The sequence below is a fragment of the Macrobrachium nipponense genome, chromosome 1 (assembly GCF_015104395.2).
Source record: "Macrobrachium nipponense isolate FS-2020 chromosome 1, ASM1510439v2, whole genome shotgun sequence".
NCBI lineage: Eukaryota > Metazoa > Arthropoda > Malacostraca > Decapoda > Palaemonidae > Macrobrachium > Macrobrachium nipponense.
In genome coordinates, this window is record NC_087200.1 from 423,627 (window position 1) to 439,809 (window position 16,183).

Sequence of the window (16,183 nt, forward strand, 5' to 3'; positions counted from 1 at the left end):
GATCCAGAATTATCTGGATTGTTTCATCCACGGGGACGTTCGTGAACAGGGACTCCACGTCCATCGATGCAATAACTCCTCCGGACGGTGTCGTTTTCAGGCTTCTATAAACTCGGCAGAGGACTTCAAACTGTGGTCATCTGGAACGTAAGGAGTCAAAATAGCATTCAATTTCTTCGCAAGCTGGTATGTAGGAGCGGGAATTTGGCTAATGATGGGTGTAACGGGTCCCTGGTTTATGGGTTTTTGGGTTTTAACATTCCCGTATATATAGCCAAGGTCGTAGTCCCCTACGATCGGAAGCAAGTGAAGGGCATTGGAAGCTGCATTGACAGTCTCAATAATCCTATTGGCCTCACGTTTAATGTCATCTACCGGTTCTTAGTAATTTTCTGGAATTTGCTGCTGTCTGACAGTATCTCATCCAACTTGTGGTGGTATTCCTCAGTGCGGATGAGTACAAATGCAGCGGTTTTTCAATCGGCCCGACGGACGGTGACATCCTCTTTCGCTCGGAGTTCTTTGATCGACAGGCGCCTGAGGGAAGCAGCCAAAGAACTCCGAGCGAAAGAGGATGTCACCGTCCGTCGGGCCGATCCGCTGCATTTGTACTCATCCGCACTGAGGAATACCACCACAAGTTGGATGAGATACTGTGGAACGTCGGGTATTCGCCACCATCGAGAAACCGTCTATGTACGTCTGATATATTGACGACACTTCATCAGTGCCAACACGGTGGAAGAAAATAGAGCGCCGCCTGCGACAAGCCTTCCACGACCACAGCAGACTCAACTTCACCATCGAGCATTGCCGTGACCGTCGCCTCCCCTTCCTTGACGTTCTCGTCGGGCAACAAGAAGAACGCTTCGTAACACAAGTGTATACGAAACCCACGAACCTGGGCATGTGCCTGAACGGCGAGAGCGAGTGTCCGAGAGATACAAAACGCACTGCAATCAGCGCCTTCATCAAGAGAGCTCTCTCACACTGCTCTTCGTGGAAGGACACGCACACTGAATTAGAACGTGTTGCCCAAGTTCTAATTAACAACGGGTTATTCCAACCGGGACATCGAAAAAAGCCATTCGCAGAAACATCGATAAGTGGTACCAGCAGGAGCCTCGCCCCGTCGCCCTTGAAGACGTCACTCTCTTTTACAAGGGAGTATTTCACAAGAAATACAAAGAGGATGAACGAGCCCTTCGTAACATCATCGAAAGGAATGTCTCCCCCACGGACCCTGCGAAAAAAGTAAAATTGATCATTTACTATAAAAGCAAGAAGACCAGTGGCCTGATTATGAAAAACAACCCAGCCCCTGTGATGCAGGACCCTCTCAAGAAAACTAACGTTGTCTACCAATACAAATGCCCTGTCCGGGAATGCCCCGGCGCCTACATTGGTATGACAACGATGCGATTTTCCAAGAGGATATCCTGCCACGCTCAGGAAGGCGCCATCCATAATCATGCAAAAAACGTCCACAATACCAGGATAACTCGGAAGGACGTTATTCCTAATATTGGTATTATCGATAAGGCAGCAGACCACCGTCGCCTCCGCCTCTTAGAGGCCCTACACATCGGGAAGGAGAGACCCAGCCTTAACACCACTCAAGAGACTTCACTCCTCCCGACTGGTTGGCACGTAGGGCGCTGCCCGCTGGCACCATAGAGCCGATCGAACGGACCAATCAGGTGCCCCTGCCCAATACTATGCTCCCAGTCTCCAGCGTCCGCACGCGAAGAGCAGTGCGAGCTTCCACCTCTGCAAGACGGCTTGACTCAGGGACTTAATCCTCTGTTCAGCCAATGAAAACGCAGCGCCCATCAGACAGAGCACCTGGGACACAATAAATACCGCCGAACGACCCCATTCCAATCAGTTCACGCTCACCTTTCCTTGAAAATGAACCGATGATACGGTTGGAAACGTAGGAATTCCATTACTAAGATTTGTTAATCACTTTTGTTATCATAACAATAAATTAGTATTTTTAGAAAACATTTCTTTAACCAAGATATGAACATCGGCCAGCTATTAGCAAATATCAGCCCTGATGAGAAGAGAATAATAAGAAGAATTGAAAAGACCATATATAAAATCAATTCCACTGATGCTGCCATCATCTTTAACAAAACATGTTTAAGAGAGGGTCTCCTACCTTCAAATAATAATAATAATAATAAAACTTTGCTTAACTTCATCCCAAGAATCAGGAATGTTTCTTTTAGTAGCACAAATGTTGTAAGATTTCCAAAAGTCCTTTAGAGTCAGTTGCCCTAGAAGCCATAGCAAATGCCTTTCTGAGATAGTAGGCATTGAAAGAGGCAAAGACATCTTGGTCCTTAGGCTATAAAAGGGAAGTAGTATTAGGTGGAAAGAAAACCACATTGACATTAGGATGAAAGTCATCCAAATGGGCAGGGTGACCAGGGGCATCGTCCAACAATAGCAACCCCTTTTTTGCACAGTAGTACTCCTTTGCTTCTGGCACAAAATAGTTGGTGAACCAGTCATCAAATACTGAAGTGTCATCTACGCCTTCTTGTTGGATTCACAGATGACAGGTACTAGTTGATCCTTCCTAATGCCCTTGGATTCTCTGTCAGATACACCAACATAGGCTTCAGCTTAAAATCACCAGCAGCATTAGCCCCACGATGCAAAGTCAGTCTCTCTTTGCTGAGATTGTAGCCTGGTGCTGTGTTCTCCCCCTTGGCAATGATGTTTGCATAGGCATCCATTTCTAGAACAAACCTGTCTCATCTACATTAAACACCTGTTCAGTACACTAAGAAGCCCTCCCCTCCGCCCCCCTCATTGATTACCTCAGCCAACTCACTAAGAAATTCACTTGTTCCTTTCTCATCACCACTAGCAGCTTCTCCTTGCACTGTGGTTATCCAAATTTGTATGGGCTTTAAACCCCATGAACCAACCTTTGCTGGCCCCAAACTCTTCACTTCATTCCATTTCCCCTTTTCTCTTCTCAAGGTTTCAAACAAACTATTAGTCTTCTCCTGAATCATCATTAAGCTATCTGGGATATGCTGTTGATGCTGGTCTTTGAAGCCAAAGAACTAATCATTCCATCTCAATAATGATATCACTATGCTACTTCATAATCACAGTTGACTTCATAGGAGGTATGTGCTTTCTATCTTTGATGATCGTCAGCACAATTGTATGACAGAAACCAAGCACACAACTAATGTTAGACAGTGTTTTGCCCTTTCTGGATTGTTTTATTACATCAACTTTCACTTCCATGGTGATGGAATGGAATACGAAATTTAGGCTTGAAGCCAAGCCCTGGAATTTGTGGAATTGTTCAGTTATTTGGCTTGAGATGAATAGGTATGTCATAACACTGCCATCAGAGGAGCCTGCCTTATGATTGGGAGTCATAATGTAATAAAAAAAAAAGTTCCAAAAAAAGCATCAACAAGACAGAGCAAATGGAACAAAGTTGATCTCATGGGAGCAGATCCTTTCACATGTTCAAGTATGCACTGTTTATCTTTGATGACCGTTGACACAGTTGTATGACTGAACCTGAGCATGCGGCCGATGTTTGAAAGTGTTCGCCCTTTTCTGATTGTTTTATTGTCAACTTTCACTTTCATGGAGATAGCACTGCCATCAGGTGAGAGTGCTCATACTTGGGGGCCCTAATGCATTAAAAAACAAATTCCCAAAAAACCAACAACGAAAGAGAGCAAATGAAACAAATTCAAGATGCATATAGCGAGGAAGTGACCAATGCCGTCTTTACCATATTCCACTGTGAGACGACATAATTCATCTATTCCACGCCACACTAGTTCCCACTTGAAGTTTCAATTTACATCTAAACAAGAACAAGGATTTTTTAAATAAATTTATCAGAGATTGTGAGGCATAACCACGAAACGATATAAGCCAGGTACGATGTAAACCGAGAACCTACTGTAAAATGTATGGAACTTGTTTCTCATGTGCTAACCTGATAAAAAATGTTACAGAAAACATCTTGTTCTTTGACAAGATCATTCTAGGTTTTTTAAAACCACAAAAAAAAAAAAAAAAATGTCAACTTTTGCCCTTTCCAGGCTTATGGGGTGTAACTGACTGCCGAATTTTCACTTATCAGCGCTGATCTCTGCTTATCATTGCCGATCCCCACTCAACAGTGGTGTCAATAACCAGGGATCAGTATCGATAACTGGGGATCAGCGCTTTATTGTCGATTTTCAGTCATTGTCATCCTGTTGGGAACAGAACCCCCACCAATATCTGGGTACTATCTGTACTTTATAATGGGGCTTTATGGCAGCGGCACTCCCCTTAACCTATCTTAACCCTTAAATGCCGAAGCGGTAAAAATAAAAAACTCCCCCGAATGCCGGAGCCGGTTTTGAGTGAGAGCGGAAGCGGAAAAAATAATTTTTTCAAAAAATCACAGCGAGCTTAGTTTTGAAGATTAAGAGTTCATTTTTGGCTCCTTTTTTTGTCATTGCCTGAAGTTTAGTATGCAATCATCAGAAATGAAAAATAATATCATTACCATATGTAAATAATGCGATATATGGTAGAGAAAAAAAAAATTCATACATAATTGTATTAAAATCACGCTGTGCAAAAAACGGTAAAAGCTAACGAGTTTCTTTTTTTTTCGTTGTATTGTACACTAAATTGCAATAATTTTGATATATAATACATTGTAAAACAATAACAGCAACACCAGAAAAATATTATCACAAAATGATGTACGAATTCGTAACGAGCGGACGTAAAAAAATATTTTTTTCAAAAATTCACCGTAAATCTCAATATTGTTCTAGAGACTTCCAATTTCTTTCAAAATGATGCAAATGATTGAATATTACGATACTGTAAGATTTTTAGCTTACAATTGCGTTTTTCGACCATTTCGGTAGAGTCAAAGTTGACCGAACGTGGTTTTTTTTCTATTTATCGTGATTTATATGCAAATATTTCGAAAATGAGAAAAGCTACAACCTTCAAATATTTTTCCTTTTATTTTACATGAAATTGCGCACATTTTCATATATAAAACTCTATGAAATGCCTAATATGAAACGGAGCAAATTTTCTGAGAATTCGATGTACGCAATTCGGAGATTTATGGCGGAGAATCCGCGCGCGGAGGGAAGGAAAGTTTTTTTCATAAATTCACCATAAATCGAAATATTGTGCTAGAGACTTCCAATTTGTTGCAAAATTAAGGTAAATGATTGAATATTACTAAAATATAAGAGTTTTAGCTTACAATTGCGTTTTTTGACCATTTCGGTAGAGTCAAAGTTGACCAAACGTGTTTTTTTTTTCTATTTATCGTGATTTATATGCAAATATTTCGAAAATGTGAAAAGCTACAACCTTCAATTATTTTTTGTTGTATTCTACATGAAATTGCGCACATTTTTATATATAAAACTTTATGTAACGGCTAATTTAAAATGGTGCAAACATTACCACAATCGCACGTATGATTTTTTCGGATGAGTTACCGCGCGGACGTAAGGAAAATGTTATTTTTTTCATAAATTCACCATAAATCAAAATATTGTGCTAGAGACTTCCAATTTGTTACAAAATGAAGGTAAATGATTGCACATTACTAAAATATAAGTTTTAGCTTACAATTGCGTTTTTTGACCATTTCGGTAGAGTCAAAATTGACCGAAGGTTGAAAATTTGTCACTTATTATTTTTTAGATAAAAATATTTCAAAACTGATAAAAGCTACAACCATGGGTTGTTTTTAGTTGTATTGTGCATGAAATTGTGCACATTTCCATATATAAAACTTTATGTAACGGCTAATTTTAAAATGGTGCAAACATCACCACAATCGCATGTATGATTTTTTTCGGAAGAGTTACCGCGCGGACGTAAGGAAAAAGTTTTTCCATAAATTCACCATAAATCAAAATATTGTGCTAGAGACTTCCAATTTGTTGCAAAATTAAAGTAAATAGTTGAATATTACTACAATATAAGCATTTTAGCTTACAATTGCGTTTTTCGACCATTTCAGTAGAGTCAAAGTTGACCGAAGGTTGAAATTTTTGCACTTATCGTTATTTATATGGAAATATTTCAAAATTGATAAAAGTTACAATCATGAGTATTTGTTAGTTGTATTCTAAATGAAATTGCGCACATTTTCATATATAATACTTCATGTAACGGATAATTTAAAACGGTGCAAAATTTATGTCAAAGTGATGAAATAATTTTTGAGATGTGTCACTGATACTTTTTAGTGCGGCAAGAAAGAAATTCGCGCTTGCGCGCCTGCGTAACGATTGTAAACAAAACAACGCCTTGATCCGTGAACTCCCAGCATCCCCCAAGGCGCGTGATTCAAAAGTTTTCGGCTGGTAGGCCTATAAGTATTTTTCCGCGAATTTTAAAAAAAACTTTTTTGAGCCGACGTATGGTACTTCCATTCGGAAATCGGGGGAGATTTTGACTCGACGTTTAATACATCCATTCGGCGTTTAAGGGTTAATAAATTTTAACTGCCATAACATGGCAGAAAAGAATCTGCAGATCAAATTTTAGAACTATGTCTATAATACTCCAGAAATGGATAATGAGTTCTAGGGGCTCCAACCTCATCAGATCTCAATGCCTTATGATGCTGATCATTAGCCAGCTCAAACTGTGCATGACACAATACCAAAAACAGTGAAAAATTCTTTCTATATCTTAGAAAAGGCAGAAACTTTGATGTCCACAGGGGTATGGGTGCTGGAAATTCTTCTAGAATGGCATCTGGAGCAATACATACAAAAACCACTGCTTCAGATACAAGTCCATGGTTGTTTCTCCACTTAAGGATAGAATCATAATACCTTAGAAAACCCCATTGCTAGGAAGAGCTAGATGAGTATCTCCAAGAACTTAACCCTTTAACGCCGATTGGATGTATTAAACATTGACGAAAATTGTCTGTCGGGTGCCAAACTGACGTATGGTACATCGACGAAATTTTTTTTTTTTTTTAAATTCGCGGAAAAATACTTATAGGCCTACTAAGCGAAAATTTTTTAATCACGCGCCTTGGGGGATGCTGGGAGCTCACGGATCAAGGCATTGTTTTGTTTACAATCGTTACCCAGGCGCGCAAGCGTAAATTTCTTCTCACACTAAAAAGAATCAGTGACACATCTCAGAAATTATTTCGTCACTTTGACATAATTTTTGCACCATTTTATATTAGCCGTTACATGGAGTATTATATATGAAAATGTGCGAAATTTCATGTAAAATACAACAATAAACAACTCATGGTTGTAGCTTTTATCAGTTTTGAAATATTTTTGTATAAATAACAATGTGCCAAAATTTCAATATTTGGTCAACTTTGACTCTACCGAAATGGTCAAAAAACGCAATTGTAAGCTAAAACTCTTATATTCTAGTAATACTCAATCATTTACCTTTATTTTGCAACAAATTGGAAGTCCCTAGCACAATATTTTGATTTATGGTGAATTTATAAAAAAAACTTTTTCCTTATGTCCGCACGATAACTCTTCTGAAAAAATCAGAAATTTTTTTGTCCGATTGTCGTAATGTTTGCACCATTTTAAATTAGCCATTACATAAAGTTTTACATATGAAAATGTGCGCAATTTCACGTAGAATACAACAAAAAACAACCCAAGGTTGTAGCTTTCATCGGTTTTGAAATATTTTTATATAAATAACGATAAATAGAAAAAATTCGTCCTTCGGTCAACTTTAACTCGACCGAAATGATCGAAAACTGCAATTGTAAGCTACAACACTTACAGTCTAGTAATATTCAATCAATTACCTTCATTTTGCAACAAACGGTAAGTCTCTAGCACAATATTTTGATTTATGGTGAATTTTTAAAACGGCTTTTTTTACGCCCGAGCGTTAGAAATTCATGCATCATATTGTGATAATATTTTCTCTGTGTTGCTTTGATAGTTTTACAATTTGTTATATACCAAAATCATCGCAATTTAGTGTACAATACACCGAAAAAATAATTAACTCATTAGCTTTAATCGTTTTGCTCACAGCACGATTTGTATACAATTATATATGAAGTTTTTTTTTTGCATTGTCATATATTCCAATATTTATATATGATAATTATATTTTTTTTCATTTCTAATGGTTGCATACTAAACTTCAGCCAATGACAAAAAAAGAAGCCAAAAATGATCTCTTAATCTTGAAAATTAAGCATGCTGTGATTTTTTTGAAAAATTTTTTTTTCCGCTTCGGCGCTCACTTGCGAACGCCGCCGGCATACGGGAAACACTTTCAGAAATACCAGCTCAGCATTTAAGGGTTAAGTGGGGTATGTGGCAGAGTACTGAAACACCAAGGAATTTGGTAGTGTGAAGTGATTTTTCCTTAAAGGAAGAATATAACAGTGATTAGTTTCAAATATGTAGATGTGCCAGCTATCTACAGACTTCCAAAGGAAGACTGGCACATACAACCCAAATTCTGTTTATAAACTTCTTTGCACTGTGACACTAGTAGTACATATAGTAGTATAAGATGGGCACATTTTTTCTCCTTTAGTTAGTCCAGCTCTCTGCGACAAGTTGACATCATTCAAGTCATGAACATTCAGGAGTCAGCAAACATTCCAAATGGTTGATACTTGTTGAAAAACAGAATGGCCATTATTCTACACATTACATATACCACATTACTGCATATTTCTGAAAACACGGATTGGGTCACGTAGGCAATTCATATCACTGGGTCACACAAGGATGACTAATTCAAATATGAGGTAAGATTACCTTTTTGTGGCACTCTCTTATTTATCTATTTTTTTGTTACTACCACCTGCTTCATTATTCCACAATGAATGACATTAATCAAAGATAATGGTTTCAGATATGTTAAACAATCACTGATTAGAATTACTAAATTCAATCTGGTCTGTGATACATACATTTCTAACATAAATATTTCACAAAGTGAACACACCAGCGACAATAATCATTAATTCAATTCATGCAGTCTTCAACATCATATTCTGGTTCCTATCCTCTTACCTTAACAACTAGCTTATAATTATATAAAAAAACTGTAAATACATATACACTACTATAATTATAAAAAACTGTAAAATATAAGGTTTGTCTGAAACACTCCTATAACATAACATACCTTGTTAACAAAACCAACTGCATTTAGCTCCCTCATGCCTGTTACAACAAGCACACAAAACCCTGCGACTGGAATGTATAGGACACGCTCTGCAATCACAAATCCAACACGGAAAAAGATGTTTGTGGCTGGGAGAAATGGCACAATTCCTAAGGCTAAACCCATTAATACACATCTGAAAAAAATATTCTCATTGTGTAAACTATTCACACTGCAACTTAAAAACAACACCATGAACACCAATACATTACTGCATATCTAAAATTACACTATGATAATATACAGTTAATCAACAGTTATTTTCAAGTCCTACATACATATCATTACCTTTAGTTTTTCATTTGCTGTCTCAACAACTAGCCCAATTTTGAATTTAAACTATTTAAGTACTGTTTGAGATTAGTGAGCTTACCCCACTAGGTAATCACTTGATTACTTAAAAAAAAATTACTATGCTTGCTCAATTGATGAGCACTGCAGCACACAGTAAACATATAAGTGGGGTAAACTTTTCAAAATCTTGTTATTTATACACTGTTGTTCAGTGTAGACACTGAACTGGGCATCAATTGCAGACAAAATCAGGTTTGTTTGACTCCAAGAAAGAGCCAGAGGTTTTCATGAGCTTCTAGAGTGCTCCCCCACTTTTATGCGGTGATATGTTCCAGAACCTACTGTGGAAATGCAAAATTGCGCTAAAAATGCTTATAACAGCCAAATATACTGAACCCCTTAAACTAAAATGCTTATAACTGTCTATTTTAACATTTCGCTATACCTTAAATTATCATACTAAAACAATTTAATATTATTTCAAACAAAAATAGACCCCAAACCATTACCCCCAAAACATCTGAGTCATCTTAGATTAGTAAACATTTATAATTGTTACTCTCAAGTATATATGGCCACAAAAATACTTATAACCATGACATAGAGATTTTTATGATAAAAATAATTTACAGTGCACTCATAATGTAGTATACTAATGTTCTATTAAGCTCATTCCAGTTAAGGCTCTCTCATCAAGGGTAATGTAAGATGTATTTGAAATGATATTACTTATAAAATGTTTTGAATATTAGAGCATATTGTACGTATAATGTACCAGGTTGGAACCCAGACCGAGCATGATAGGTGTATGATTCTCTCTCTCTCTCTCTCTCTCTCTCTCTCTCTCTCTCTCTCTCTCTCTCTCTCTCTGAGTAATGTAAGAAGTCTTTTAAATTATATTACTATAAAGTTTTTTTATCATAGACCATGTTGTACAATATTCAAAATATTCGCTACAGGCAGTGTTCGGTTATCGGCGGGGGTTCCGTTTCTCTGTAAGGTGCTAACAAGCTAAAATCGCCATTAACCGAAACTCAGTGATTTATGGCACCAAGTTTTGGTTAATGGCACCTCTGTTAGGTATGTTATGGCACCATAACTCTATCATCTGCATCTTGTGGAGCTGAAAACCAAAACTTGGCCCATTATGGAGCCATAAATAGCTGATCTTATGGTGCTAGACAGGTGCCATGAAACCAGATCACCATTAACTGGAAAATAAAATGAAAATACAATGGGCTCCCCCTTTCAGACGTTTCACATTTCCACAGTCCACTTTGTTGCAGATTGTTGTGGAACACACTATTCACTTTTCCACGAGGAACTTTCACTAATTTGTCGATTTTTTCTATTGACCATGCATATAAAATTATTACTAATTTGCTTTTTTTTCTTTGTAGAGCAATACTATTCACTAATTACTGTATTTTTTCATATTATGCATTTGACTAAATACCTTTTTTATGATAAAAATTACAGCATACTCATAATATAGTTATGCATCTATTAAGCTCATTCCAGGTTGGGTGCCATACTGAGCATAATAGGTGTCTAATTTTCTCTCTTTCTCTTCTCTTACGGTAATGTAAGATGTATTTGAAATGACATTACTTTAAAGACTTATTATGATAGAGCATATTGTAAAATATTCAAAATAAATATTCACTACTTATTTTCAGGTTATTTTCCAGTAAATGCAAAGTGGAAAACAACTTTAAAATAATCAGCAAATATGTATTTTAAATATTGTACAACAGGCTTTAACATAAAAAACTTTACAGTAATATAATTTCAAGTTTGACCATGCTTGGAACCACTCAGGCGACGTCACTGACCGATGGGTGCCATCTTGCTTCTGTCTGAGTGTCACAACAGAGCTGCCACAGGGGGAACTTTAAAACCTTGGGTTTTGGATATTTTGCAGCAAGCACATGACATTTGATTGCATTTTAGTGCCATCACAACAGACATGGGGAGTGCAACTTGGGCCTTTCTAAAGAGATTTGGCATTATTTGTGCCAGGAACTATAAAATTGTTAATAAGATAGCTCACCCTATTAGTGAAGAACAATTTCTTTACTTTATGCACGATGTACCACGTATTATAAAGAACTTGTGGTCATGTCTAGTGAAAGGTAATATCATTCATTTGAGTGATAACATGGTAAAACAATTTAATTTGTCATCGAAGGAGGTGACAGCTGAACATGCCAAAAGTTTGATATCTTTTCAGAATGGCAAAGATCTGAAGCTTGCGCCAAAACTCACTGAAGCTCATGTATTACATCTTTTATTGGTACTATTGTGAAAAGGGAGTTTATGTCTAGGATGAGAAGTTTTATGTTATACATGGAGTTATTTGCGAGAATGGAAACCCCGTTGTAAACCGGGGACTGCCTGTTGTCAGGTTTGCTGACTGATTTTTTAAAAACTACCTTGTTAAGATGTTTCCCTGCTCTCCAGTATTTTGAGAATTGTTTACCTGCTTTTTTGTATTTTGTTTGGGGAGACGAGGTGTCGTTCGTCTCTCCGTTTTTATTTCAAGCAGGCAGATTTCTGGCAGCACACCGTCTAGTTCTGAGAGGAGAACACAGCACTGGTGGATTTCGAGTATCACCTTGTGATTGGTGATGGCAGTAGCAGCAGAGGTTATTCGCCAGTAATTATGGTTTTGGCAAAAGTTGATTGTGGACAACAGAGGAGCACCTTGTCTTACTTCCCAAGGAGGAGATGGTATTGGCATGGAAGTGTGTGACAGTGACTCCTAAGCATTTTGTTCCCATAGAGATGTGGGGGACCCATGTGTAGTCCCCAGTTTTTCCAGAAGAAGGAGTTCTTCTGTGGCAGCTGAGAAGCTTTGGTTAACATTGAAGTGCTCAATAGTCATCCTCGTGGCTCTTCAAGTGTCTCTTTCTCAGTGCGTCTTGAGAGTGAATCTTTTGTAATTCCTGTGGTCATGATTTATATGATGAGGTTATGGTCATTTATATGGCAAAGTTGTTGTAATTGAGTGTAAATCTTTTGTGGTTTCTTGTGGTCATTAATGTGACTTTGGTGTGGAGCAAGGTAATATTGTTATTATTATTATGCTTTGGAGTGAGTATGACTCCTGGATATTTAGGATTGTTTTTGTTGATGAGCGATTGCAGCCCATGTTACTGGTTTGGAGCGAGTGTGACTCCTGGTTATTTATGATTGTTACTGTTGATGGGCAGGTGTGTCTCACGTCATTATCATTATTATTTTTATTGTGTAATGTTAAGTTGGTCTATTACTTTTTACTGTTTTACTGCTGCAGTGAATTTTTTTTATTTAAGATTTATCTATCCACTTTTGTGGTCAGCCTTCACATCAGTCAAGATCATGTTCTCTTCTATGGGACTTGACCATTTAGTTAAGTAATTATTCAAAGTACTCAGCTTTTTTCAGTTTTGGCCATTTGCGCACTTGCAAAGAAAATAGAAGATTGTGGCGATCTCACAGAGGACTTGTCTGCAGACTGGCTGGGGTCCTTTCTTGTGCAGACAAAGCCATTAGGGATGGGTCCTTGGAATTGGTCTCCTTGTTTTCCTTGGGGGAATTACTTCCCAGAAATCTGCGCTTCTCTTTTCACCACTGGATCATCATCATGTTTCTTTAAGCTACAGTCCAGGAGATAGCTTGATCTTCAAAAGAAATCTACCCAAGATCTGCTGGCTCAGTAACTCAAACAACCGAAGGCACCACCCTCTTTTAGTGCTAAGATGGTCTCTCCTCTCCAGCAACAGCCCTTTCACTGCAGTGGGGCAAGAATCCAGCCCAGACCTCAATCTAATGTGTAACCAGCCCAACCATTCAAAAAGGCCCCCCCCCTCAAAACCTTCCTCTCATAAGTGAAGGTCCTGTCCTCTGTGTGCCAGTGGGAGCCAGGCTTCTTCATATGTGGGAGAAATGAGAAACCAGGGTTGCAGAACTGTGAATTTCGGTAGTCCTGAAAGAGGGCTACTCCATCCTGTTCAGGGAGAAGCCTCCCTTAGTGTCAATGCCCAGTCTTTTGCCTAAGTTGTGAAGCAAGGGGGGAGGTTGGGCAGCCTGTCAGAAATGTCACGTTAATTGACCGTGGGCCAAACTGTTGCCAACGCCTGATCATCTTATCTCTATTCCTTCTTTGATCTCTCTCTCTCTCTCTCTCTCTCTCTCTCTCTCTTTTCGAAAAGATATATGTATGGGGGAAGAAGTGTTGCCTATTGAGGTTCATTTCAATCTTTTGATATTGTAAGGAGTTATTCTCTCTCTCTCTCTCTCTCTCTCTCATTACATATTCTCTATGTCTCCGAAATAAATAATTCATAAATAATTTCAATCTTGATGGTCAAATATATGATGTTGCCCATTCAATGATTTCTCTCTCTCTCTCTCTCTCTCTCTCATCTAGGTCTCTCATCTCTCGTCTCTCTCGTCTCTCTCTCTCTCTCTCTCTCTCTCTCTCTCTCTCTGTTATTGGCTGCATGTATATATTACTAATGGTAAATGTTTAAGATCACTTTGAAATTAATATTAATATCATTTCAAAGATTAATACAGTGCTAGAATAATAATTTACAGTATATTTGATGTAGGGTGATACTTTATACATTTGGTATTTGAACTTTTAAGATAGGCAGTTATAAGCATTTTTAAAGAGGGGGTTCTAAGTATTTGTGGATTCTTGCTATTCGGAGGGGTGTCTGGTACGCATACCATGAATATGGTATATACTTAAGTAACTACATAGCTATAAATTTCTAATTTTCGCTGCAGATTAAATTTGAAATTTGCAATAGCAATTCTTTTGTTTTGGTATAGGTAACTGACCCTTCTACTTGAGTGGGGTGCTTTGCAACCAAGGAGTGCTCCGATGGTTGCTAAAGCATTACAATAAATAAAAGCCCTTGCCCTTGCAATACACAAAACAACCAAAAATTCAAGTTAACCAAACACCAATTAAAAACAAATACCATTACTCATCCATAAAAACAAGATTGGATACTCTGGTTACACAGTGCCCACAAGATTCCCAAAAAATGCGATGACCAATGTCAAGGTGAGTGGATAGAGGAGAACAGGATATTCTCCTAGCCTTCATTTCCCAATACCATGCCAGGTATTTATAATGGCCCTACCGCACTACAGTTATCATAAATTGTTTCAATATTATGTAAATAAAAATCTGCAAACACTGATTTGCATCTCCAGAATGTAGACTGTACAATCAACATGAGATAAATTACTTTTGAAAGCAAAGGAAGTGGCTACTGCCCTAACTTCACGGGCTTCAACATTAGAAATAGGAAAATCCACTTCTTTAATTTTCGAATGAAACTCATACATAATGTCTCTTAAGAAAATAGGGGACGAGATGGGTCCTTAACCAGAGGTTGGGGGAGATACCTCTGATACCCTTGGTTCTCTCCAAGTGATGTTTTAAAGCTCTTCCTGGGCACAGAGTCCTTTCTTGATCCGTTGGACCGAGGATATCGGTCAGAGATTTGATTGTGACCAAGCAAGGCCTAGGATTGGATGGTGTTTCAGTTTTGGCTAAGAAACTCAAAGTAAATGAACTCACTGCATTTCCCAGTGTACATCCTATCTTCTTGTCTAAGACCTGAACTTCGCTCACTCTTTTAGCCATAGCTAATTCTACAAAAAAAAGTGTTTCTAGTTAAATCCCCGAGAGATGAGGATTGAAGAGGTTGGTATGGAGGGCCTGAAATCCATTTTATCTGCTCTAGTACGGACGCCTCAAAAGAATCAGATTACTGATATCTTTATCAGAGGATGAGACTAATCCCCTATGCCTAAACACTGAGTTTAGCATGGCCCTGAAGCCCTTGATGGTAAAACTAGCTAAATGTCATGATTACCTAAAAAATAAAGAAAAAAAAAAGTAAAAAATTGGCTATTTGAGTTACGGTGGTAGAAGTAGAGATGACGTTGTATCTTCTACACCAGTTGCAGAAGACTGCCCACTTAGACTGATAGACATTAGAAGAAGATTGGCATCTGCATTTTACAATTTCCTCTGCCTGGTTTTGTAAACCCCTTTGCTCTGGCAAGCTTCCTGACAGTCTGACAAGTGGATAGCCCTAAGTGGAACCGATGACACTGCAGTTGATAGAGTAGACTTCGTTGCTGCTGCAGAAGTCTTGGGAAATCCACGAGGAGGTCTGGAAACCATTCCTTCTGTGGCAAAAAGAGAACTTACCAAAGTCATCGAGGTGCTGCTGTGTGACTGAAACTTGTTTCTGACATCCCTCACCGTACTCAACAGAATGCATAAATGTCGAGGTTCGACCAAACCTGAATAATCGCATCTGTTGCCCATGGTACAGGATCTGGGACTGGTGAACAATAAAGGGGAAGTCTGTGATTCCTCAACATTTCAAACAGGTCTCTCGACGGCTTACCCCACCGTTACCACAGGTCGGAGCACATCTGTGGATTCAGTGTCCACTCTGGTAGAACCTTTTTGCAATGATTTACCTTATCTGCCATGACATTTAACACCCCTTGAATTAAACTTGTGACAATCTTTGTGTGACTGTCCTGAGCCCAGAGAGAGAGAGAGAGGGAATGCGCCCCTCCCTAATTCCTTATGTATGCAAGGGCTGTCGTATTGTTCAAGTGAACAATAATTGTGCTG

General features: G+C 38.3%; 1 protein-coding gene across 3 annotated transcripts in view; it reads right to left on the reverse strand.

Moving 5' to 3' along the window:
• The window catches only part of LOC135219089 (protein O-mannosyl-transferase TMTC4-like), a 218,899-nt gene that overhangs the window by 70,863 nt on the left and 131,853 nt on the right, over positions 1-16,183 (reverse strand). For all 3 annotated transcript variants that reach the window (XM_064255522.1, XM_064255521.1, XM_064255523.1), the window contains exon 10: positions 9,190-9,364. In XM_064255522.1, the coding sequence (XP_064111592.1) occupies positions 9,190-9,364 (175 nt within the window). The remainder of the gene's footprint in view (positions 1-9,189; positions 9,365-16,183) is intronic.